At 41.1% G+C, this 27,255-nt stretch overlaps 1 protein-coding gene across 10 annotated transcripts in view; it reads left to right on the forward strand.

Annotated features, from left to right (window-relative positions):
- Positions 1 to 5,593: 5,593 nt before the first annotated feature.
- The window catches only part of chchd3a (coiled-coil-helix-coiled-coil-helix domain containing 3a), a 63,155-nt gene continuing 41,493 nt past the window's right edge, over positions 5,594 to 27,255 (forward strand). For 6 of the 10 annotated variants that reach the window (XM_071502184.1, XM_071502181.1, XM_071502183.1 and 3 more), the window contains exons 1-4: positions 5,594 to 5,848; positions 6,849 to 7,794; positions 15,047 to 15,140; positions 24,649 to 24,829. In XM_071502184.1, the coding sequence (XP_071358285.1) occupies positions 5,768 to 5,848; positions 6,849 to 7,794; positions 15,047 to 15,140; positions 24,649 to 24,829 (1,302 nt within the window). In that variant the 5' untranslated portion in view covers positions 5,594 to 5,767. The remainder of the gene's footprint in view (positions 5,849 to 6,848; positions 7,795 to 15,046; positions 15,141 to 24,648; positions 24,830 to 27,255) is intronic. The other 4 variants (XM_071502188.1, XM_071502189.1, XM_071502191.1 and 1 more) reach the window with 4 other exon arrangements.

Raw genomic sequence — 27,255 nt, forward strand, 5'->3', positions numbered from 1 at the left:
GGTTTCAGCGTGGAGCGTACCTGCAGCAGTGGTGAATGGAAATTGGTAGCTCAAAACGTAAGCATGATACATTAGTAGGTCTGTATCTATAGGTCTATTTTTCATATATAAAAAACTTTGTTGATAAATTATTGATTGCTGCATCTGCACAAGCTGAAATTCAACTGCTCTGAAAATGAAGAAGCAGCTGAAGTACCATGTGTCATATTGTACAAATAAGTAGGTACATCTACAAGACTGAGCCGGATGCTACATGCATAGCCTCAGACAAACTGCAGTGCTTTTATATCAATGTTGCAATGAAGCATTGCAGTTTGTATTTTTATATAAATTATAAATATTATATATTAACATTGTATTCATCATTGAATCAGTGTCTGGATGCTAAATTGTTTGTGACATACATCCTGCATGTTGGTATGATACAGACAGTGATAAATATTCTAGCTGCAATATTTCAATGGCAATATTAACATTTCAGGTAATTTTTGTATACAACACAAACATCACAACAGAAAAACTGTTCCATTGTAACACTTTAAGTTCATTTCTCTTGAGACTGATAAAGGAAAGGTTGAGCAGAGGAGAAAAGAGAGAGACAGTGTGTGTCAGTGAGTTAATAGCCTCTCCCATTTAGAACATAGTGCTGGATTTGACAGGGCTCTCCTGTGCTGTATCTCTGACAATCTCTGCTGTACCAGTGAGAATGAGAGAGGGCATTGATTCTGGAGCAAAAGAGGTCGATTCCCAGCTGCCTGGGTCCTGATTGATGCACTGGTGGAATGGCAAGATAACATTGTGGGTGATCTTTGTGTCTTTTCCACAAAAAAAAAAAAAAAAAAAAGAAACAATCGCTGTGTCATGCAGGAGTCACAGTTTTTCTTTTGAAAGCGCCTAGCTTCCCAGGTCCAAGTTTAATTTTGAAGTTCTTATCACCTCACCCTGCAGGCCATGTGCCATCAGTCCAACTAATCTACTGGGCTTCTTTTCTCCAATAACGCAGCATCAAGGTTATTTCTTTCAGCTTGATGTGTGTTTGGTCACTAACTGATTGCTTTGACTGACCGACCTGTGTGCGGATTAAATACAAGGGCAATTAGGTCTTTGTGGGACACGTCTTTATGCTATAGATCTAAATGCAGATGCTGTATCTCAGTTGCTCTGTGTAATTTGTCCAGTGTTGAGTCAAGAAAGCAGAGATTCTGTAAGAGGTAACTTTTATAGCTCTTTGAATAATGGTGCAGCCACGTAAACAAGTCAACTGAATTTGTTTTAGTTTTCTGCATCATTTCAGTGAACTACAGTATGAGGCCCTGTAAGAAACAGCAGATGATATGGATTAAGATGAGAGAGGAGCTCTGTTACAAAAAACATGCATTTAAGCGAGTGCTTTCCATCGGATAAGGTTCTTGTGATCATTAAATCATTTATGTTCTTGATCATAGGAGTACATTTTGATGCATTTTTGGGTTTAATAACTGAGTGAGTCACTGTTAATGTATGCTAATAGCTCTAATAATGTTTGTGAGAGAAATACAACAGTAAGATATCGAGGTCATATACGTACAGTCACCTCTCCAATTACACCCCTTGGGAACTTAACATAATGTCATCCCTTGGTGATTAAGAAGATACTTCTTTACTTGTTTCCATGGAAATGTGGTTGAGGGGAAACAGCGAAACACTGCATCTATTATATGCCTTGTGCATTTTTCGCTTAATCTTGAACTGGATCAAACAAAACATGTGTCTCATATCTCTAGCTCAGTGCACCACCTGCATTAGGATACAGCACCTCATAGTCTTTTTATATTCTATGTTTCATCCCTTTCCTTTTCCAGACGTGCTTGATCCAACTGATATTTTTATTGAGTAGAGCACTTTCGCAAAAATGCCACAGAGAGAAGATCCAGTGAAGATTTATGGATGCCTAATCAATTCAAATATCACAAGATCAAGACCAAGTAAGAGATATTACCAACAAGCAGCAATGAAAATGGTTACGAGGACACAACAAGATGAAAAGACAAACTATTCACTTTTTGGAGTAGGAGAGTAGTGTTCAATTTGCTTCTTTTTTTTGGACCTCATCCTCATCCTGTATGAGATCTGATGTTTGAGTCGCTTTGAGGCAGCAAATTTTTCAGCCCACAAAAGCAATTTTCTTTTTGTGCTGCAGGGAATTTTAAAGCTGCAAATGTTAACTGATTCATATAATTGTATAAATGGAAGCAAGAAGGACATGCGAAGTGTGAAAACAAGATGATGCTAGGTAATGATGCTAATTATATTCACATCATCGGTGGTTGTAATATATGAGAAAAGTGTAAAACACTGAACACGCAGGAAAACCGAGTTTTCACTCTCCTGCACATAGTCACTGAATGAAATATTATCAATAAATTCAACAGATCACCAAGCAGCATAATTGCTTAGTGTCAAAGTCAGTTTTGATAATTGTCTTGTTTATTAAAATAATGCTGTCATAAACAACAACAAAAGGCCATTTACGCACTATCATTCAATTATTTCTCTGTTCTATAAGCACTGTATTCAATACAACCTGGGGCTTTTCAGTGACGGCCCTCAGGGCATCGCTGCACATTCTTTATTATGTAATCTGTTCATAAGATGCTCACTGTAGAGGTTAAGGAGAAGCCTTGGGGGAAACTATCCATGATAATATGACTAAACTGAGTACCGAGTAAAAAAAAAAAAAAAAAAAAAAAACTAATCAAAACCCAGGATCTGAAAAAATTCTGCATGTACTGCATTCTGTATTTTACTGTACAAAACATACCATGCATATACATGTATAAAATCTATCCACACACCCACACAACCACACACGTGCATGCACACACATATTCACTGAATTGACAGTTGACAGATTGACATCCTCTACTGTAATTAATTTAAAAATCCTGTCCTTAGCTTTTTTCCAGTTTGCTCATATATGAAGGTTACGTGTTTCATTTTGCACAAACAGTACGATCAGCCATTCTGGTATATAGTTCTATATTAAAAAAATATGTATTTGATCAAGGTTTTTATTGTGTAAAAGATCCGAATGTGAGTCCCCTGTGTATATGGAATTTTTCAATAATATTACAGTATATGCAACCACAGTGAATTCTTAAGAAGATTTTTATTGATTTATTTTTCCACAGCATCCAAAACACTTACAGTGCAGAAAACATAAAACAACAGAAAAGAGCGTTATAAAAACTATATTGGATTATTGTTTGTGTGTCACATATCAACTTTAGAGGATGATTCTTATGAACTGTCATTCCTTATAATATCCTCTTTCCTCCAGGCATATCAAATTTACAGCTGCTGTGTGAGGCTGTGTGAGTTTCTGAAATGGATATTGTATAAAGTATTGTATAAAAAAGAAAGTTACAATTATGCTAAAAATCTGAACTCTCTCAAAACTTGCAGTTTGACTTTTTTTATGTTTCTAAATTAATATGCAATAAGAAAAAAACAGATTTATTGACTATTTGATTAAATCCCTGCCGAAGATGATGAATGTTCAGCATGTGAACTTGACCTTTCTGCATTCATGTGATTCACAAATGTTATATGTCATATGATATTTCAATATTGCAAATGTGCTTTTGTTTTCTCCTTGATTGTTCTGTAAGATCACTTTTCATGTGTTAGATATTCCAGTACAGCAGGGTGGTAATATTTGTATTAATTTCCTTTGGGATGTCACTTAGAGTTACCATCATGTTTTGTGGTGGAGATAACAAAGTAAAAGAGAAAGAAGATGTTCTGCATGACTTTACTTTCGGGTCCAGGAACTGTCCGCACCTGTGGTGCTGTGGCTTCTTGTAATTTCACATCTCCTCCACTCTTAACAGAAAGCAGATCCAGAGAGCAGCAACGCTCAAACACTTATCATGGAAAATAAAATGGACATCTGTTGTTTACGCATTAATTCCCAAGATTAGATAATCCATTATACAAATGCTAAAATCCACCCTAGGAGAAATATCAATAAAGTGTTTACTGTTAATAAGACAGAAAATGAGGAAAGACAAAAACATTTGAAAGAGAAAACTTCAATTGATAAGAGGAAAAAAAAAAAAAAGACAGATATGAAAGTTGATTATGAACTTCAGTAGAAGCTTGTGCACATGATCTACCTCTAGCCAACCCACTCTACAGCATGAGAGATTTAGGATGCTGGAACATTTCTGAAGCAGAGGTTCTCATTGGGAATATGGCCACTTAATTCGGCAATGTAATGGCTCTCTATTTCAATCTCTATTCCCTCCTCCTCTATTTTCTTTGCAGCTCTCTCTCCATTTCAGGAGCTGTCTTTGTTTCCCCTGATGGGTCTGGCAAGTCAACTTCTGCCATTAAAACCTCTCACAATGTTGCATTTTGTTTTGTCTATGTCAGCTCAAGATGAGCAACAGCAAGAATAACTAGAAAATACAATTTCTGAAGAAATCGCAGTGGGATTACTGGCTTCTGCACAACCTAAACTGTGAATTTTTATGACCTCGGCTTGCCCCTGCCCCACGCCCCCACCAGCTAGGCCAGGCACCCAGCGAGTAGGCATGAGCAGTTTCTGCATTTGTTTGTTACCCAGTCTATTTTTCTTTTGCTGTAATTATTCATATTATTCTGGCAAAGGCTCGGCCGAGTCTGGGCCGAGAGAGCCAGCTGAAGTGCGGTCCGAAGGTGGCCCAAATCCAACAACCCACAACCAAACCTGAAGTACTGCACAGGTGCCAGACTCTGCCCATTACTAGTTCTGGTGGTGGGCCAGAATGGCTTTTGTTAATTTCCAGCTTTTTTCCCCATGCCAACCTTGAATCCCACTGTATGATTTATGATACATCGATAAATTGAGTTCTGCATATTACAGGTGCTTCCTAAAATGCTAAGCAAGTTCCATTAGGAGGGCGCTGAACTTGCCAGAATTCTCTGCTAAGTCAACATGGGTTTGTTAAAACCCGGAAATGGGTTAGCAGGTATACCTCAGGCTTTTTTTTGCCTTGTTTCCCTTTCAGTGAACACATTGGCAACCTTAACCCTCGGGCTATCTTGCTGTGATGAATCTAGGAAAAACAGGCAGGAAGATTGCCTGTATGTTAACTGACACCAAATGCCGAGTCAAATTTTTACTCTTGGCCAGGTGCATTCCCGGATTAAAATCATAATTTGTAAATTTAAAGTATTTCATTCAACATGGTAATAGTAATGAGATTTATAAAATATTATTCTACAAAAATGTTTTTACACAGAAGTAGTAGCAGAATAGATACTTTTCTTTCATGACTTTGATTTGATTTATTTTTAAAGAAAACAGCATTAATGATCATCATATATTGGTGTGTACAAAGCTTTACCAAAGTATATATTTATATTTTATCAGAATATGGATTGTATTTTAGTGAAAACATACTATAGATTATTATGACAGAGTGATGATATCAAACACTGTATACTGAACAACTGGGACAAGTGAGACCGGCAGAGCTGTCACACTTCCACTGCATCGCTTGCAAATAGAAACCAATGAAAATCGCTGATATAAGGACGGGAAAGCCTTCTGTCCAATCAACTGGCGTGTTCTTCAAGCACGTCATGCTAAGGAAGTGTGGACTTGCTGAAGCGGAGGCGTGCGGGCCAGAGCCAGCTTCACCTGGCTCTAACACAAGTGAACTGCTCCAAAACGAAAGTGGATTCAAGTGGTCCACATTACATGTAGACAAGTGACACTTTGACAGCCTGCGGCCAGACTATGGGAGCGAACAACAGTACCCGCCGTGTGTCATTTGAGTCAGACGAGAACGACAATATAACGGTGGTGAAGGGCATACGGGTAAGTGACATTACACAAAGTTGTCGGGCAAACAGCTGTTACATGACTGCCTTCATCCAGTACCGGGCGATGCTGTGATGAATTGGGTCGTACCGTTAGCTTGCTGAGAGGAGTGCTAAAACTAGCTTGTCCAAAAGCAGACATGCTACATTGCGATTCACTCTTTTCAGTCTGTAAACTCTCGTTCATCCCGACAGCTACGCTGCGGGTTGAGCTAAAGTGGGGAGCGAGTTTACACTATAACGACACTGCAGTGGTTATGGGATTCAGGCACAGTCAAATTATGAATGTCTTTTTGGAAATGTTGACATTGACGTCACCAGCCACGTGTTCTGCTCTCTGTTGCCCAATGTATGAATGAAAGTGACTCCAACTGGACAGGCTGTTGCATTCTCGGCTATAGATAGTGTTATCCTTGTTATGAGGTGCAGACGGGTACATGGTGTTAAGGTGGATGGTTATTGGGGGTCTATCAGGTTCTGTTAGTAGATGGGAGCTGTCACAGGTTCTGTCCTGCCAACGTCAGCAGCTGTTAAATATAGATTGAGAGGCTTTAGCTGATCAGATAAGACTTCACTTGGCATGGCTCTGTCTATTATTACTCGCTTTGCAATCCAGCCAAGCGAGGTTAACTTTCAATGAGGTGTAATCCTGTCTATGCCAATTCTGTAAGGTTAATGTAGACGGATTGAAAACAAAGCTTTTTCTTCTCTGGTTAAAAATAAGCAGGGGGAAATAGCTAGGCCTGACCACGTCCTCAGTTACAAAAATTAGTACCTCTAAAGATCACTGAACATGTTGTATCTCCTTTGTTTAATCTGTACACAAAGAGAGAAGTAAGAATTACAAGTTGTGGTTTTGTGGGGAATTGCGTGCCGTAACTGTTTGCATACAGATAAATAAATCAGATATACTGTAATGTTTTCATTTCATTTGTCACAATATTTCTTTAAATCAGTCTCATTGTTCTCTGAAACTCTTCTTCCACTCTGCCTCGCAGCTTTCTGAGAATGTCATCAACCGCATGAGGGAACCCGCAGCTCCTCCAAAACACCAACATGCTCCCTCTCCGCCACCTTCCATGGCGCCCACATTCACTCCCTCTCCTCTCCTGCGGCCAGTGCCTCCCCTTTTTGACCCGATCACCTCCTTGCCTCCCTCCTCTCCTCTTGTAGAACCTGCTGCATCTCCAGCTCCTCCTCCACCAGCCCCATCCGCCACAGAGACTGTGGCTGCACCTCCACCACCTCCTCCTCAGCCTCCTACAGAACAGGTAGTAGTCCCCACCATAATTGATATGGTGCTCCCATCCTCATCACCCCCAAACGCTGCTACTGCTGTTGCTGCTCCAGCTGTTGCTGCTCCAGCTTTTGAGCCTGTGGCAGCTCCCCCTCCTCCTCTTCCTGCCACTGTTGAGCCGGTAACTTTGCCTACGCCTCTCCCTCCTCCCTCTGCTTCTGCTCCAGCTGTGGTGGAAGCGATCACCCCGCTTGCTCCTCCCCTTGTAATCGAACCATCTCCTCCTCCCTTAAATCAATCCATTGCTTCTTCAGCTCCAGTAATTGAACCTATTGCTCCTCCACATGCGATTGAATCCATTGCTCCTTCATCTGTGGCTGAACCAATACCATGTCCTCTCCCTGTCATGATTGAACCCATCGCTGCTCCCCCGCCTCCCAAATCCGAACCCCTCTCTTCCCCTTCCCCTCCTGTACTCGAGCCAATCACCATCCTGCCACCACCCCTGCATCCCTCAGGGGACACTTTGTCCCCGGAGCATGCTGAGCCATTCGCTGCACCTCCCCTGCCCGAGTTTACTGCTCCTTGTGAACCAGTTGCACCTCCTCCTCAGCCCCTCTTGGAGCCAGTATCCCCTACTCCAGTCCCTGAGTCAGTGGCAGTGCCTGTGTCCAGTCCAGTCCCACCATCTCCTGCTGCACCAGCTGGTGAGTTTTATTCCAGGATGCTGAAAGTTTGTGTTTGTAACATATTTCATAAACAAATGCTGATGAAGGTCAAAGGTAGCTGAAACAAAGCCGAGGAATAGACCGGATCCAAGCAAGCTATACTTAGCTTTAACTGGATTTTTGGCAGTTGTGATTTTTGACCTTGGAGGCACTGGGACAAACCTGTATCTTGTTCCTTCCAAAAAGCGACAGGAATGAATGCTCATTTATAAAAAGCTGAAGAAATTCTACCCTGAAATGTCTGGGGCACAGTTAATTAGAAAGCAAAGGGTATGAGGAAATGAACTGACCAAAGATTGAAGTCCAGCTACATTACATTTTAAAATCATTTATGGGTGTTTACTTTAAGCCACCTTAAGCTTTTTGTCTGGAGCTTTTTGTGCAGATTGTAATTAGTCTTCATTTTAAAAATGGGCCTCACAGTAGCTTTGGTCGTATGATGATTCATTGCCGACCCCTAACTGTTAATGAAATGATGAATTCTTTCTTGTAATAATGTTAATAAATTGGTGCTGTAATTAGTAGCCCTTCATTCTGCATTGTCGCTGCTGAGCTCGAGCTGTTACGATAACCGCTCTTCCTCCTGTGGTTTGTGACATCACTCAAAATAGTGAGGCTAACCTCAGCAGTAGCCTCTGTTTTTTGTTGCGTTCAGGTTTTTTTTTTCCTTTTTCTCAACTTTTTACCACTTCCCTTTGAGTGAAGCAGCAATAATCACTATTTTTACTTTAACAATGGATCATATGACAACTCGTGTGTGTGAAAGAAATCAGAACATGAACTTTACAGCATCCTTAAGCTCATTGTGTTAGTTTTCTGGCGTGCAGCTTTACTGTTTTTTGCTTCACTCTCAGCAGAGTTGTTTTCAGCTACAACAGGCAGCTCTTTCAAGGCAAAGAAAGCTCTTAAAAAAACTCACTGTTTACTACCAGTGCAGCACCCGACGGCAGACAGACAAAGTTTGCTACGAGCTGGGAAATGTAAGCTGCTTTCACACGTGCACTGCAACCCTGAACTTGTCTAGACATTTCTAGGAGGAGCTGTTAGTGAGGACGTGATTGTCTGAATCAGGTGGATCGGACTGTAAACAGCAAAGAGCAGAGTTCTGTGTGATGTCCGATTGAGCCGATGTGGGGACAGAGTAGATCATTGTCTGGAGAGCTCACAGCGAGCGAGTGGGCATGCTGATGACGTTTCTGTCTGGCCTCCTGCACGCTCTAGCCAGGGACCACCCCTCTCCTGTTGTGTGCTACCTGTGTGAAAGGAGTTAATATGAGAAAATGGCCTTAATGAAGCATTTAGCCGCTGAAGAGTCAGGTATTTCCCTCATTACTTGGTGGAGACCAAAAACTGACCTAAAAGGAGAGTGAATATTGGACTTAAATTCAGTATGTAATCAGATCTTTGGCTTCAAATGAAGCCTCTCTTCATACTCTATGTCCTCTTGATATGTGAATAGGATATTATAGGAATCAACTTTATGAGGTGATAAAATATCTTGTGTTTTCAGCTTTTCATCACTGCCCACAACTTGCCAAAGTTCAGTTGTTGTAGGCTTAAATACAAAGTAGTGTTATAGAACAGAAACATAAGACTTTTAAAAACAGTTTATAAAAGGTTAAGCCTTGAGAATCTCTTAATTTCCACTGCAGGGTTAATTGAGTTACATTGTTTTAGTGTAAAACTATCTATATAAAGACATAGAAAAACCCACTCTCTTTCCACTTATCTCTGGAAGCAAAGTTTTAGCCTGAGTGTCTCTTTAGCGTGGGTGCACGTCCCTTATCTCTTGACATATCCAGCAGGGGACATTTTAATGTTACCTGTTCATTACACAGCACAGAATGGGGCGTGGGTGCAAGTTCTTCAGAAGGTGGCATCCAGGGTGTGGGCAGGCTTCCCCATCCTTGACTGTGCTCAATCAGTAAGGTAATTAAAAAAAGGCCAACTTATGCCACGCCACACTGACTCCAGTGATTAAAACGACACCTCCGCGGTTTCACACAACAAAACACTAGGCCTCATTAAGGGAAGGAGGCAGTGGGTGGGTATGTGCATTGTGTATTAAATTTTTATTTAGCTTTAGGGCTTCTGTGATATGACACCGAAATTTATGTGAGTCACTTGCCTTTTTGTTTGAGCACATTAGTAGAACTGATCAATTAATAGGAGTTATTATATGTTAGTTCTGTGTTTTCCATTAGCTCTGGGGCCGCTGAAAGCACAGAGTTTCATTGTCGAACCAAATTATTCCTCCATTGTTTGTGCTAATTGGTTTTCAGATTAAAAGATAAATGCAACAGTATCTCACTTAATTTTGTGAAAGGTGTTGGGTGCATTGAGTGTAGCTGTTATGAAAAACTGCCTGCCGCTGTCAGGACACAACACAACAAATCCACTGATGTGTTTCCCCTTTGAGTGGTCAGTTATGGATGCAAGTCCTCACTTGCCTGCCGGGGGACATGTAGTTGTCATTGCTGCTGTGTCTCTCCATTTCTTTTCTTCACTCTTTCAGTCGTGAAACACTGATGGAAAGTTTGAAAGGGGGCAAAGGTCTCTCAGGACCAACTCTACTGTCCATCTCCTTGTGTGCACAGTATATCTGCAGTGTTCAGGATAGCGAGTATATGTTTGTGATGGCTGGATTTTTAATGTTGCTACACAGGCGCCACCACAGTTTTCAGGTTCGTTTTTGTGACTATGAAGTATGTAGCTGACTCTTAGGTGTGGGCCCATGTATTTATCTCACAACAATAATGTGTGTTGACATTTGCTGGGGTATTCTCCTTGCAAGGTCACCTCACAGCTTAATATGTACCAAGCTCACCAAGTACTATAACGAAGCGGGAAAAAAGTCAACTTGGACGATTGATCAAACATGCTGTTTTTAAAGAACAAAAAAAAAAAAAAAAAAAAAAAAAAAAGGTACGATGAATGTGAATGTGAATCTTGTTAAAAAAGTTGCAAAGTTCAGCCCAATCCAGAAAGGCTACGACCTTAATGAGGCCGACATTGATTATGTGTGTCCACGAGAGCTGGGTATCGAGTGAGGCTCTCAGCAGGTCGGCTGTCTCTAAATCATGGCCAGAGTCAGTATGTGTGCTGATTACTCCATAGTCAAGGTTGAACCTCCTACACCTTCTCCGGTGTGCTATAAATATTCATATGGCAGAGCCCACACACTGTGCTGGACTAATAGTCTTCTTAAAGATGTCTCCCAGATGCAGCATAAAGAATGGTGAAATGTGTGAGACAAAGAAACACAGTGGGAGAAACATGGGTGACTTGGTGTGTGTGTGTGTGTGCGCGCATAAATGTGAGTGTGAAACTTGTGAAATGTATCACTTTGCTTTTGAAACAGACTTTTCTTGTTATCTTGTGAAAATGTGAAATGATCAGTCTCGTTCTATTCCATAACATGACATTAAATTAACAGGAAAGACTGTGAATAAAAGAAAATCAGAAATGGCACCAGCCTGCCGGGGCTGGAGTCTTGCTCTTGGAGCTTTTCTTTTTTTTCTTTTTTTTTTTTTTTTCCTTTCATATTTGAACATAGCGAAAGGTGTGCGGTGACTCGACTAAGCGCAAGCTAGAAACGTGAGGAAGTGGTAATGTTACAGATTATGCCCTCCACGCGGGTCCTGGGGTTAATGAAACTTCTGATGAGAAATGCAATTTGCCTTCGTCTATTATCTCCACTGCCAATAGCCTGGGCTCCACCGCCTCTCCTCCTCCTCTATGGGTTTTTCCACAGGGTTTAGTGATTGGTGCAAAAGGAAACCAGGGGGACACGTCTAAAAAGATGATGAGTTTTTAATCTTTTTAACATTTACATGTCCTGCTCAGGATTGACACGGGCTCTGTCGATCTGGAATTGTCTCTGACCCTAACCAGCCTCCCTCAAGGACCCCAGACAGTGTTTATCATATCAGAACCTGTTCTCTGGCTGACCCTGTGGGCCTGCTAGCTATCTGAATTCTCTCTCTGCAGGGCTGGAGAGGATGTGGTGATAAATGAGGAGTTGCTCAGGCTTGCCTGGACTCAGAGAAATTTTAAAATTTTATTTTTCATCCCATACTGCTATAGGGTATATATTTTTGACATAACTCTGAGAGATTTGAAAGGGCAGATGAGGCTGAAATGGCAGTCTTACCTGATGGAAAAAAAAAGTTCATAATGACAGGGCTTGACCTATTGAAGAGACACTTGAGTTTGGTGTTCAGTACACAGTGTTATTCACCTACTCTAAAAATCTGTGCGGGGAATAGTGAGTTATTGAGAAGCTGTCATCGTTGGGACTCTGGACTGTTGCACAGCTGTTAGTTTTATAGTGGCCCAAAGCTTAAGTACTGTTTCCAGTCATAATCTCAAGTTTAATAGTGGCAGGATGACATTAGCCTGTCCATTCTGTGCAGCACTGATTGATTCTGTTGTGGCCGAGAGCAGCAACAAGTTGTAAGTACAGCATTGACATTATTACCTTACAAAGCTGTTATGTCGACCGCGTTGGCTTATTTACACATTGAGCAGACATGGAGCAACATTAGCATTCCTCTCGAGTCAAGTTTCTGACGAATTAAAGTCCAATATTAACCATCATTTTAACTCTTTTGTTCACTCTGTTCACTTAATGGGGGGAATATGTGGCTCTTTAGCTGCTAAATGTTCCATGATACTCAGCATCTAGCTCCTAACTATGTCTGTCTGCAGCTAAGGACAGAGTCGTGTGCACTGACTTCATCGTAGCTTTTTCACTGAAAACAGCCGCCTGCTGCATCTGAAGATGATGCTGATGAGAATGTGGCGAGTGAACCAAAGATATGAGAGCTGACGCAGTGCAGAGCAGAAGGGAACTGCAGAGCCGTGTAGGAAGTCAAAGGTTATGGAATATGTTGTTACTTGTGTGATAACCATAATTCCAGACAACACACTGATACAGTATATTGCGGAGCTCTTCTCCTTGGGAGACCATTATCGTGCATGTAGCATTAGTATACATTTCTGTACCTCCCTGTTGCAGAACCTTTTCTCAGGACCTGTAGTCCTACAGGTTGTCTTTCTGATGTAGTTCCTAACAGAGTTGTAATTGGCCTCTCTTCTGCAGTGAGATCAATGGTGCCTCTTAGTGCTGTCAAACATGATGGATAGTATTTTCTCACACTCTGGACAGTAGGTGACAGCAGCCTCTGTCTTTCAGGGTACACTATGCAGACAAAAAGTTGTCAACTGTCAGTCACCGCCTGTGTTTGCGCTAGTGTTTCTTCTGAAGCCCTGTCATACTAAACCTCCCCGTACCTGATGCTTTTTCATTCTCTTCGGTGTAGCAAATCGTTGTCGTGCTGCGAGGCCTTGTTATGTGTCGTTTGCTGCAGAGAAGAAAAGGCTATAGAGGGTGGAAATCGGAAAAGGGATTAGGTTAACAGTATTTTTGTTTTGCGTGTTCAAGCAGGAATGTCACTTTCATGGCACAGGAGAGCGAATTATTACCAGCACTTGTGCCAAAGCCGCTGAAGGAGGTCGAAGAAACACAGACAGAAGCTGGAGGGAGAGATGCTTGTTAATGAGCATAAATTTAATGCATCCATCATACCAGTTGCATTAACTGTAGCAAGCCATTGGTAACTGGTGACCTTGAGTTCAACAGTGTCAGTAACTTGTTTTTATCTTTATAACCTTAAAGATTCTGTGTGTTTGAATCTTATGTCGTCAGTGTGTCACATTACAAGTGGATCTTTATTCATTCATTCCTCACAAAGAGCAGAATGCATACAATACTCGAAGGCACCGAGGTTGAGGGCACTACAAGTGCCAGTTTCATTGAGCCAGCAGTTTTAAAAGGATACTGCCGGCACTGCTCGAGAAAATATCAATTTGAAGCTAAGAATGGTGGTCCTAATTGTTTTGTTTCTTTTTTTTTTTTTTTAACCTTTCCCTGAGAGAGTTTTGTAGTTTGTTATTCTACCAATGTGTCCGCAAGGTATTTCAGAAGGCTTTAAATAGGTTTCCAAGACAACCAGCTAGACGGTCTTTGTGGCGAGTCGCATTTAAAACATTTAATTAGACTATGATATCGATCTGGCTTCTGCTTTTAGACTGTTACTCTCCTTTTTTTTTTTTTTTTTGCCAAAACAATAAAACTAAAGTAGATGGACTCAATTTTAAATCCTAAGGGAATGTTATCACAAAATTAATTTGACTTCACATTGAAAGTGAGCGAGGCAAGTTGGGGAATTGTATGTCTTCTTGTGCTTCCAGTTGCGATACAGAAAGAACATGATTAAGAAAGGACCACATGTTGGACTTAAAGAGGCACAGATGTGAAATCATGACTGTAATAAACCCCGAGCACTGCAGCATATTTAAAAATCACAAAATAAACATTGTAACTAAAAACATTGCTGGAGCATTGTGCAGTAGTGCTTCATTTTTTTTTTTTGTTTGTTTTTTTTGTTTTTTTTTTGTTTACCTGCTATTGTTTTACAGCCCTAAGATTATAAGAAAATAATGGCTTTCCACATTTTAGCTCTTATAATGTTAATCTGATTTAGCAGGATTTAGGTTTTTTGTGTGTGTGTGTGTGTGTGTGTGTGTGTGTGTGTGTGTGTGTGTGTGTGTGTGTGTGTGTGTGTGTGCGCATTTGCCTTTCAGATGGCCTGCTGTTACCACATATTACCAGGTAATTATAGACTCTGACAATAGGGATTATCCCATCTAACTAATGCAGTGGGAGAGTAATCTTGACACACTCAGACACTCCCCCACTCACTGCAGTGTCGCAGCACACCGCATGGCACTTCTGTCTTCAGAGCACGTTTTGGCCTGGTCGCTGGCTGGCATCTTTACTTTCATGCTTAATTACCTGCCAAGATAGAGCCGTGGAGACATGGAATCATACATGTATGATGCCCCTGACATGAATACATGTAGACAGGGTGCTGCTGCTTTTTTTTTTTTTTTTTTTTTTTTTTTCCCCTCCGAGGGAGGGTGTGTGTGTGTGTCTCTGTGTGCGTGTGTTAAGGCAAAATGGGCTTTTTTTTTTTCTGTGTGTGTTTAAATGTGTTGCGATGTTATGTCCTTGCTCAATTATCACAGTCTAAATGTCACATATCTACTTTTTAGACTGTATCATCCAACAAACTTAACATGCCTGTCAGCTAACAAGTGCTGTTTACTTTAAAACCTCCCTCTCTAACTCTCTCTCTCTCTTTCTTTCTCTCCTTTGTATCCCCAGTTGATGAGGAAGCCTTGAGGAGGAAGATCACTGACGAGCTGTATAAAGGCATGGAGCAGGAGAGGGCCAAGGCAGAGCAGGAGCTGCAAGCCTGGTGCGACGCACACACACAAACACTTACTCATACAGATACACGTACGCTGCTTTAGCCTGGAATCAGTATCGGTTTTTGTTTGACTTTGCACAGAAAATGAGGTAAATCTATTGCTATAACTCATGTTTTGGAGTTTGAAGATTTTTAGGTTTGCTCAAAGTCTGAACCTCTCTTCCCCTCTTCCCTTCTCATTGCCCCTCTTGTCTTTTTCCTCTCTCCCCAACCGTCCTCCTTTCGGATCATGATAGATTGAATCAGGGTACTACACTAGTGTCGATTCCTGTTCCAGGGTTTCATTAGAACCGAAAGACGTTTTCAGATTTGACCATCTTCCGCTTTCATTAATAGTCAAAAAGGTCAGCGGCAGTCTTTCCGATCCCCACTGTTTCTAATCTACCTCTCTTCCGAAGCACATCAGCACTTTTCCCTCCCCTCTATTTCTGCTTCTCCTCTCCTTCTCTCATTCACTCCGGATCAATTAATCATGCCTGAGAAAGAAGGGCGCTATCCTGAGGTAATTTCCTGGGTGTTGAGTGGGTGATCCATTAGCCCTGCCTGATGAAGAAACACACTCTTCATGTGAGGAGCGTACACAATTCTCTCCTCTCTCCCCGTTCCTATCATCTCATGTGCTCTCTTCATCTCTCCACTTCTTTTCGACCCTAAAGAAGCAGGTGCACACGCCATAATGTCCGATAATTGTGTTGCTCCCCCTCTTTAATAGACCTGGATGATCTCCAGCAGACCCCGCTGAAAGAACGACTGTGATTAGCTACTAAATGCACCCTTGTACTGTATGGGGGGGAAAAAAAACCCCACAACCTTTCTATATCCAGGAGGAGGTAGTGTTAGCCTAGCAATTAGCCTCGCTTTTGAGGCTCCTTCAAGAAGAGGGAAATTAACGAGAGGTGTTGAGAAATCATTTGTCTATTGATTTTTTTTTTTCTGGCTATTTTATTTTTTTGATGTAACCGCTTCCTGCAGTTCACTTATTGATGTCTTTTCAGAGGAGTAAGCGCTTCAAAATTACACCCTCTTTGCAATTAATAGAAATCATACTGGCTTTAAAGCCCTCAGTTTTTGTTTGTGCTTGGCACGGGCGGCATTTTCACTTAAGAACTGCACATGGAATGATAACTAAGCAATCATCACTTAGCCAACACTTGTGTATGTGTGTAGATGCATATTAATTTCAGTTTTTAACATGGTCTTGTATGCGTTTCTTTTTTTTTTTTGTTTTTTCTTTTGCCCATTTTGTCCCATTATTTTTGTTCTGTTTGTGTTTGTGTGAGTGTGTATTCATGCATGTGTCTCCATTTTCCTAGCTAATGGTTTGGTAGACAGTAATCATGGGACAGCCATCAAGGTGCATTCTGGGAATTGAAGAGAACCTAAAAGGTGCAACTCAGTGATGGGTTTTATCTAGAGTCAGTAAATCAGAAAATAAATCACAATGTAATGATGCTGAGATAGAAAACGCTTTAGAGAATTTACTGAAGCTTAATTTAACTGTTTGTTTAGATGGTGCAGAGACTGCCGCCCACACTTAATCCAACACCTGATCACAATTCAAGACTGACCATATCAGAGTGTGGTTTAGGTCATCAAATTCATTATCTACTGTGATTCGATCTGGCACAGAGTTCTTTCTAATGTGATCAGATTATGAAATGGTGTGATGATTTATCCAAACACACCACTCTGCTTCCAAAGCTTTTTTTTTTTACTGCCGCAGTTGAACTTTTCTATTAATTTGTGCTTATTGGGAGATAAAGGTGACCGGTGCTCTTTTAAATTGAAATAGATGAGAGGAACACGGTGCCTTTTTTCTCAACTGGGTTGTCAGGCCATAATTAAATTGTGGTGGTATTTCACCCTCCCACAGTGCAGATAGTACAGAGAGTATTTGGTTATTGAGGCCAAACAAGGCACAGTGATTATGGCCTTCTCTGTGTTGGAAAGTTCAAGCAAGGAGACTGGATAGCTTTTGCTGCAAAATTGGAGTAAGACATAAAATATGTTTTGTGTGTGATTGTATCAAAGTTCAGCTAACAAGACTGCACAGAGCCTCACTACTTATAGAACCCTGCAGTGAAAGAGCTGCACAGCTTGAACACAGAAATAGAAGAATACGTGAACTCCCAAGTAATTTGAAAGAACACACACACACACACACACACACACACACACACACACACACACACACATACACACACACACACACACATACACATACACACACACACACAAGCTACTTGGGACCAAAATCTCAAGGTCATGTTCAACCCCAACAAGTGCTCCTGCTGTTTGTTGGTTGTTAACATGTCCTCAAGGAAAAGACTGAGCTCTTACTTGCTCATTTATTGTAATTGGCGGAATTTATAAATGAGTGCAGATATCAAAATAAAGACCTGTTATACAGTTAACAATAAGAAGTCCTGTTGCATTTGCATTTGCATTTTGAGCACAAGCCTTAATTCGAAAATAGAGACTCGACAGGAAATGAGGATCGAGAGACATGGGAGATTACACAGTCAATTTTGTAATTCGGTCCTATGCAGTATTACTGTGTAGGATGCACAGATCTAGGGGATTTTGAGGAACAGTGGTGTTTAGATTAGGCAGTATTTCTGCCTTAGGGCCATAAATGAACTCCAGAGATCTGGCTTTGCATGTTTTGCTCTGGTAGGAGTGAAGTAAGGGCTCTGTGAAGAGTTCATTTTGGTGCAGCCTATACTCATTTGTAGCAAGGAGCGGCTGCAGGGAGCAGATTTGCCTCTGCCGCTTCTCTGTGAGGCACCAGAGCAGAACGACTCAGAGAAAAGGATGAGAGAGAAGGACGGATGAGGGGGGAGAAAACTCTTACACCATTCTGTCTGTCCTCCTGCAGCCTAACTCATTCTGTGTCACCGTTCGATCCAGTCCTCCTTCTCCCACTCTCGCAGATTTTTCCTCTACCTTTCCTTCCCTTGTCTATTTTTTCTTCCTTTTCCACTTCCTTTCTGTTTTTCCATATTTCCTGTGTTCCTCCATACATCTCCTTCATCTGTTTCTCAATCCTCCTTCTCTATTTCTTCCTATTTTCTTCTCCATCATTCACGTTTTCTTCCTACCTCCCTCTCTGTCTCCCATATTTGTGTCCACACTGTGTACACTTAAAGGTTAGACATTGTTGTGAAACTTCTACCCATTATTTCAGCATGTAGTCAAGCTGCTTGTGTTGACTTGTGTGATTATAATTGCATGTCAGGCTTTTGAGTGAGAACATTGACCTTCCCTCAGAGCTTCAGTCTTCCTTCCTGCATTAACCAGCCAGCCTATTAAATTCTTTATTGCTTACAGATCAGACACAGACAGATAGTATAGCCTATATATTTTTACATTTATTTACTTTCATCATTTATGTTTGTGCTCGCAGAAATCCAAACACTGACACACACACACACACACACACACACACACACACACCTCCAACTCAGTGTAATAGAGCTAGAAAGTTTGGAGGTTATCAGAAAACAATTCAACATGATTCAGCCAAGATTGTGTCTGGGGAGTTGGAATTCTTTTAAGAAATGTGTCTGAATCAGTGGAATTACTAGTCTTCGATCAGATTCTCTTTCTACACTTGTCTTCACTTTTTCTTCATGACAATCTAACTTTGACTTCAGCTAAAACATAGTACACTCCAGCAACATTCTCACATGCATAATAATAATAATAATAATAATAATAATAATAATAATAATAATAATAATAGTAATAATGATGATAATAATCCTAATCACACATAATAATGATAGTCATAATCAGTATAATAGTGAAAATCAAATTGATAATAATAATAATAACAACCCTTATTAATATATCACTTTTCAAAACCAAAAAGTGCTTTACTAGTATAAGGCCAGAAAATAAGTGGTGCAAAATACAAAGTCACCACAGCAACCATGTCAGGCTCTCAACCAGCGGCCTAGCAGCTACTGTGAACCAAACCAAACACAAACACCCTAACTATTACCCACAGATACCCTAGTAACCATAGATAACATCATAGCAAATGGCTAATCTCCCACTAACAAATGATAAACTCTAGGGACCTCCTAGTGCCCATCTAGTACCACCCTAGCAACAACATCAGTCTATCCATGCCTAGACGAACACCCAAAACAATCTAGCAATCATAAAGAAAATCATATCAGTTACCTACTGTCTGGAACCTCCTTGTACTCACCTACTGACCATCTAGCACCACCTTAGTAACTGTGCAAAACACTCTAGAAGACACGTAAACACTCAACACACACAAAAATCCTATAAACCACCCACTAGCAAATTAGGGACACCCTCAGTGCTAGGATAAGTAGTTGCCAACCTATCCTGAGAAACAACCTAGCACCCTTGTCACACCAAAAAATGTTATTTCTGTACCCACGGTGACCATGCTGTACCCTCTTATCTATTACATTTACATTTACTCATTTGGCAGAAGGTTTTATCCAAAGCGACTTACAAGTGAAGGACAATAGTAAAGCTACAGTGCAGTGGGAAACCGTTGTGGCACTACATCTATTTAATAAGTGCTGGGAGATATGGAAGAATAAGGAAGTGCAGCAGAAAGTGCTAGTTTGACATGTTCATGTTTTTAGGAAAGCAGGTGCTCTCGGAAGAGAGCGACATCTCAGTGATCATTTAAATTTTAAAACAACATTCATGACATTACAGACACATGCAACAACATACACTGCGCAACCCTCAAGTCAACAGTTAGAACATTTCACAACCCATACATTTTTGTGTATGACTTTTCTCTCTGGAGATGTACTGTGTGTGTGTGTGTGTGTGTGTGTGTGTGTGTGTGTGTGTGTGTGTGTGTGTGTGTGTATCTGTCATGCACACACTACCAGTTTTCAACAATGTAATTTCCAACAAAGCTCTTTATTCCAGCCTGTTAAATGACACATAAACGCAATGATATTGTTGTAAAGTGCTCTCATCCCCACAGTATAAGGCAGCTTTGAACAGTAAATACAGTTTCGAAAAGAAAAAAAAAACATTTCTTATTACTGTAACCTGCTGTTGAACTATGTAGCTGAACAGTTATGGTTTTTGACTCTGTCCAATCTCCTCACAAACTTGCTCTCTGTGGTTTGAGTATAAGCCAAGGTGGTCTTGTATGAACAGTTACAATGAGTTGGAGTTTCTAATGCTGCAGTGTTTAAGCTCTATAAGTCATCCTGGTAGCTACACAGAAGGATAACCATCAAGCCTCTGAACTTACTCCAAACAGGTTAGTAGGTGGACTGTTTACTCTGGCATTTTCATTGTATTAAATGGCAGGATGTTGGGAGTTTGAGCTTTATGCTCATCTGATATTTGAAGAGACCGTAGCAGAGGAGAGAGAGTCAGTGATATCCACTTTTGACAGTTTTCTGCTGATGAAGCTTGGTCGTAGCACCAAGAACATTGCAGTTATTTCTTATTGTGGGTAAAGTAGAGGGAGAGTACAAAATGGCTTTCATGTTCTTTCTGTAGTGTGGAGACTCTTCTAAATTAATCTTCCCACTGTCCTTTGTTTCTCATACACTTAATTTTAACTCTGTCCCAGCATTTCATAGCAACCACAGCCAGGTGTGGTGTTTGTGGGTGTTTGTGTGTGAGTGTGTCAGGGAAAGTGCATAGCTCCATAAAATATTCATAGGCAGCATTCAGCGACATTATTCCTAACATCAATATTGCATTGGACCCTTAAATGCCTTTGTTTCAAGGTACTTGGGTCGAGCCTGCACTGTCATGCAGGTCTGTCAGAAATCATCCTGCCAGGCAGGCTGTATTGAGACACATCTTGTTTAGATGACAGGTCGACAACTGGAAGCCTTAATGAGTGAAGAGCTGGGGAAGGAGACAGAAGGTGAACTGATGAGGTAAAAGGGGAAAAGGTAGGAGACATGAATTCAAAATATTGATATTTGTGCAGGGGTAATAATATTTGAAGTGATTTTCTGTTAAGTACTTGGTGTTGATAGTTAAGCAGATCTATTAGCATTTGACAATTTGTGTATGTACACAGACGAACACGCACACATACTGCTTGTCTAGACTATTGGAATTTAGGGTTACTAAGCTGCACCATCTGTAGTGCTTCACCTATAAATCTTTCATATGAACTACCACGGATCTGATAGTGTCCTAAAAGAACTGAAGTATTCCTGAGTACTTCTGCTCAAGGTCATCTCCTGAAAATAGTGAGTTACTTCTTCGGAAAGGCCAGCACAGTCCAACCCACTTGCACTCCACTCATCTTCAAATTAAGGATACATCCCTGGTTCCACCTTTCCATCTTTTCTGTTTTCAAGACTCAATCCACTGAGCCATCAAAACACAGTTTACTGGGCCAAGATTATCCCCTCTTTCTATCCAGTACCGGGCCAAACATCATCCACTTATTCTCAGAAGACATGATTTTTTTTTTTTTCTTTCCCTATACATAGGTGCTGTCTTTTTCCTCTATCTGTCTGACTCAACCACTCTCTCTCTCTCAAAGCTGCCCTTTCCTACCCAGTGCCAATCTTCTACAGTGGAATGAAAAATGCATCCAATATCCCATGGACAGGGCAATAATGACTGGAAACCAATAGAGGTGAAGCAGACAGATAGTGTCTAGCTAGTGATAGCAGCCTTTGCTTGGGTTAGCACTTGTGAGGAAGTCAGTAGATAGACTTCTTTTTGCTAGGCTGTCTGTTTTCTTAGACTTCATTCTGTCACTTGGTTGTAGCTTTTGTTCACCAATTATTTATTATCATGTGAATTTTGTTATTTTCCTCCTTTCTAATTTGGCAAAATGCCAAACAAAGACCTTGCTCAGTGGGTACAACTTTTTATTTGCATGTTTTGTCCTTGCCTGGTTCAGTTCTGCTTCACAGGTAAGTGTTGATGATAGGTGCATAGGAGAATGTTGGTTGTCCTTAAAACGTCCGCACACTCTCAACACTTGCTCACTGAATAGTTTAATGAGTGGAGGCAAAGTTTTAGCAACAAAGCTGATGTCAAAGCTCCAAGTTCATCTCATAGAGGATGGATTTGTTTCTTTTGCTGGCTCATGAGTACCACCCAAAGCCTTTTTCCAAAAACCCTGTAAACCATCTGTTCTCTTACAATAGTAGCAGAAGCCAAAGCTTCTTGAGTAAAGGTATCTTAGGTACATTAGCAGTACAGGCAGGGAGGCGTGGATCGTGGGGAAATGGTGAATGTAAAAGGCCATTAGAAGGCTCCGTGTGTGTGTGTGTGTGAGTGAGAGAGAGTTGGAGCACAATGATGGATGGAGTGTGCTGACGTGTGCAGCCCAGTGGACTGTGAGACTGGACATGGCTGGTCTCTCTCCGTCTCCCTCCATCTCTTTCTCCCACTCTCTGCCTCACTCCCTCTCTGCTTCACTTCCTCAGGGCCAAACATGTCATGTCGCCACTACTCACGCTCGCTCTTTCCTCCCTCTCGTTTCTGTCTTTTTCCCTGTCTCCCCCGTCTCTCGTCTCGCTCTCCCCTGCTCTCTGACATTTAGTGGTGTTGCAGGGCAAATGGCAGCTTTAAGACATTAGACATATTTTCATTTGACCTACCTGTCATCAGCTCAAAGCCAAAGGCATGGGGTGGTGATCAGTTAGACCGATCCGTCCGTCATGATTCATCACTGTCTAAATTTTGGGTATATTCACAGGTGAGTGAAGAGATGAGTGAGATTCGGGAATTGCAGTAACAAATGAAAACCCTTCACACTGACAGATCAGTGGATAATGTCTAGGAAACAGAGCTGTAAGGTGAAAAAGGCACAAACTGTATCTATGCCTGTTACCACAGACTTGACAACCAGGATGATTCACTTAAATTATCATAATGAGCCATGCACAAACCTGATGAGGCTGGAAATGAGTCATGCATTTAACTTTAGTGTTCATGAATAGCAAAACATAATTTTCACACCTTTTTTTTTTTTTTTTTTTTTTTTTTTAATGACAGAAACAAATGAGAAATGTGTTGTTCTGATAAACTCGCATTTAAAAACAGCTGTCGTGTAACAATGTTTCCACTACAGGCATCAGGCAATAATCGATCAATTAGATAAATGATGGATCATAGATGGCTCCTTTTTGAATGTGAAGGAATTTCATGTGGAACTAATACACTTTTTGTGAAATGCATCGCAGCCAGTCAGCAGACTCCCATCACTCTCAGACATCCTCCTCCTCGTCAAGGTTACCTTTTAGGGCTCTCTCAAGATTTTTGTCAGGCTGGAGTTTATAAAGATCCCTGCCATCTTCATTCGTAATCACAATTCACTCAGGCATTCGCTCCGTCTGTTCTGAGTTTATTTTACCTTGCTAGTAATGTTTGATTCCTAGCAGAGGAAGACTTTCAGGGTTTCAGGGACGTTCCTCCTCTTCTCCAATCAAGCACACTGTCGCCAAGTAGGGAGTGCGTTGCTAGGCAACTATGAGAACCCAGTGACAGGGTTCAAATGTTGGTCTTGTGTCTGCAGAGAGCGTAGCGCTTCTGTCTATATCACGGCTTCATTGGATTGATGATTTTAGTTTAGGGGAAGTGGAAGTGTTATCTATTACATGTTGATAGTCAAATTACTCTTGAATGTAAATCATTTGGAAATAATATAAATTGATTTGAGCTCTGACAGATGTTAACTGACATCAGGTACATCAAGGAAACTCAAACTGGGACCATTAGAGTTCATCTTAAATGTTTTTTTTCCTGTGTTGATTGAGTATGAATGACCACAGAGCGTATGGCTCCTCAATGGTGCCCCCTCTTTGCAAGCTGTGGAATAGCAAGGACATGTGAATGGATGAATCTGGCATTAGGATTGAAAATCAATATACAAGTATATTGGCCTATATCTATGCTTCATTAGCACTATTATTGCATTTATGACCTTTTAATTCTACTGGGAGACACTGCAACACTGCAGCATGCAGTACAGCAGGTTAGTGAACGTGGGAAAAATAATAATAATAAAAAATTCTCGGGTGGCCAAAGAAATGTTTGCTGCTCTGAAAAATAAAGCCTAACATCATATTTCCATGAAGCCACACACCACCTGTGCTAAAGATGATCATTTTATGTGATATATATTTTTAATTAGATACCTGTATGGTTTTTCAAGAGTTTTTAGTTTGATAGTAACTTCACACTGGTTTGAAATGAAGAAATACACAAAAGAGAGCTTATAGTTCATTATATACACAGACTGTATTAGGGAACACAAAAGGACCTTGGTGTGCAGTTCACTGAAAATCTGAGTAGCCAGTCATGCATTATAGAGAGACCTATAGGGGGAAAGAATATAGAGTAGTCTACACTGTAGTCCTTATCATAAGGTGCATTATTATTATCATTACACCCTTCTGCAAGCTACACTAGATTTAGCAGTTATAAGTATATAATATATTGAAAGGGGTGAAAAAGTGTGTTATTCATATAAATTATTGCTAATTCTCCACAGGTTGGAGGCGGAGAAGGCCCAGGCAGCAGCGCAGGCTAACACTGATGCCAAGTCCCAGGTCCAGAGTGAGGTGTCCAGGATCCTGTCTGTGGAGCGGGCCATGGCCCAGGAGAGCCTCCAGCAGGCCGTTATCAGGGAGAGGATCGCCACTGAGGATGAGAGGCTCCGCGCTCAGCTCTTTGTAAGTCATATGTATTTGTACGGCAGCTTCTGTGATCTTTCCCCATCTCGTTTTAACAGTTTTCGACCTTTTTAACATCCACTTGGTTCAAATCTGCGCCACAGTGTCAGACACTGAACATTTTAACTGCACGACCTTGCACTCTCTCCCTGATCAGTGCCATTTTTACATGAGGACAGGCCCCAGTTTAAGGGCACACATTCCTGTCCTATCGCACAGACACACAGAAATGAACCTATTTGCTGTAATCGACAGGTCATGCCTGGTGAAGTGACAAATGTCAGAGCTGTGAGTGTGTGAGCATCGCTGTGAGCAGTAATTCATAGAACTGTCTTGACTGGGTCAGCGCTCAACCCCAGAAATGCACACAACCACAAATCACACTGAGGGTTTTTTTTTCACGGTTATTTTCAAGACTGTTTGTGCATCATGGCCTTATCTGCATAATAGAAAGTCAGAGGGCAGTTTCAATTCATTTTCATCAACACACGGTAAGTAAGCCTATCTTCACTGTAGCCACATCCTGTAGTTGGATATTTTTGTCCTCTGCCATATCTCTGCCCGTTCATCCTGCTGTATTATGAAAGCTACCTTCATTTTGGGCTGCCTGTGTCTTTATTTCCTGTAAATTGCCCTTGTAAACAGTGTCAGATGAGCATTCCTTACCACACATACAGGCAGCGCATTGTTTTCAAAAAGAAAACACATTTTCCCTGGAGTGCGGCTGCTGTTTACAAACCTATGCTATTGATTATATAGCTCATTTCACACGCTCATCGCCGTAATAGAAAAATGAATCATTTTTTTGAGAAAGAGGGAGAGAGAGAGGGAGAGGAACGTTGACGTGATTCCACGCCGCAGGACAAGTGTATGAGTGATCTCTCGTTTGGAACGGCGATCAAATCGAAAGGGGGGGGGGGGGGGGAAATAAGGCGGCGAGAGAGAAAGAGAGAGAGAGATAGCGAAGGAGCAAGACTCATGATATGATGTGTTTTTCCCCTTCAGCATCTGTGAAGAAAAGCGTTTCAGTCATAGGTTTTCAGTTATTTAATTTCTGTTGTTTTTCATAGGGAGGGAGGCAGGACAAATGAGGGGAGGAAGGGCAAGAATGAAACTCCTGCTTTGTACCTGTTATGTATGAAGCAGCATAGTGGGTGGTGGGTCTGTCACACAGGAGACTCGCTGTGCATGTCATCGCCTGCGTCCTCCTGAAGTACAAACTCCATCTGCTTAAGAGAACTTTTCCTCCTATACGCTATGAAGATTTTCCTTGCAGCCCAAGGGCTAACCCAGGGACATTAGCAGCCTTTGAAACTGCAGTTAGCAAAAGCACTGCAGTGGCTGTGCATTTAGTACGAGACTGAGCATACACACACAGAATTATATATATATTCCTTCACTTGATTTTGTCTATTCTCCCTCCACTTTGTCTTTGCTTCCTCAAAGCGCACATATTGAAGCAGCAGAAGCATTGTCAGATGGGTTTACTGTTTTAGAAGTGTGTGTGTGTGTGCGCGCGCTTGTGCCTGTGTGATAATTTCCCCTGTTTGAGCATTCTTTTGGAGTGCTGGAGTTTTAATAGAATCCGACGGGTTATCAGCAGAGGCGCAGTGCCGTTCTTACCACTCATGTAATTGTCAAGTCAGACGCTTCCACACAGCCACTGTTCTTTTCAACTGTAAATGGACTTTTCCATTTTAAAAGGCAGCCTCTCGCCCATTGTCATTTCACTCTGTGTTTGTCAAACTCTGGGATTGTCCGCTACCCACAGTGAACTCAACTTTGATGAAACATAAAACATGTTTTTTAAGGTCTTTTGTGTGTGTGTGTGTGTGTGTGTGTGTGTGTGTGTGTGTGTGTGTGTGTGTGTGTCCTGACCGTCTGTCTTTCTGCCCTTCTGCGTCTTTGCGTGAGACTGTATTTCTTTTGACTCAAAAAGAAGAAAATAGCAGAAGAACTAAGATATTCAACTTGAAATATGTTTCTGTGAGTATATAGACATTCTTTTACCAACCCACATCACATAACAAAGCTTTTTGCCATAGGTTACCCAATAAATTAAATGAACAGAGTTGTAAAGCACATGAGGATCAGTAATTTGAGGGTAAAATTGGGTGTGATTGCTGGACAGAGTCAATAAGTTGATCGAGAATGAGCTCCAGGGAGAGGTTGTAGTTTGCTGTACTAAGCACATAATCTGGTGGCTGATGAAGCTTTCAGAGGTGATTTGTTCAGTCCTTTTTCCCAGTGAACCTAACACCTCATGTATTACTTTATATGCTGTACTGTTATGTCCCTGTACAATCAGGTAGATTAAGTCAAGTATTTGTGTTCAGACTGTCTCTTTGTTGGTGCTTTTATATAATATGTAGCTTTCAGGATACATCTCACAACACAAAAAAGCGTTGTAATTATGCTTTAGTGCT

This window comes from Trachinotus anak, unplaced genomic scaffold, assembly GCF_046630095.1.
Source record: "Trachinotus anak isolate AG129_WGS33_773 ecotype Australia unplaced genomic scaffold, CSIRO_AGI_Tana_v1 ptg000018l, whole genome shotgun sequence".
NCBI classification, from domain to species: domain Eukaryota; kingdom Metazoa; phylum Chordata; class Actinopteri; order Carangiformes; family Carangidae; genus Trachinotus; species Trachinotus anak.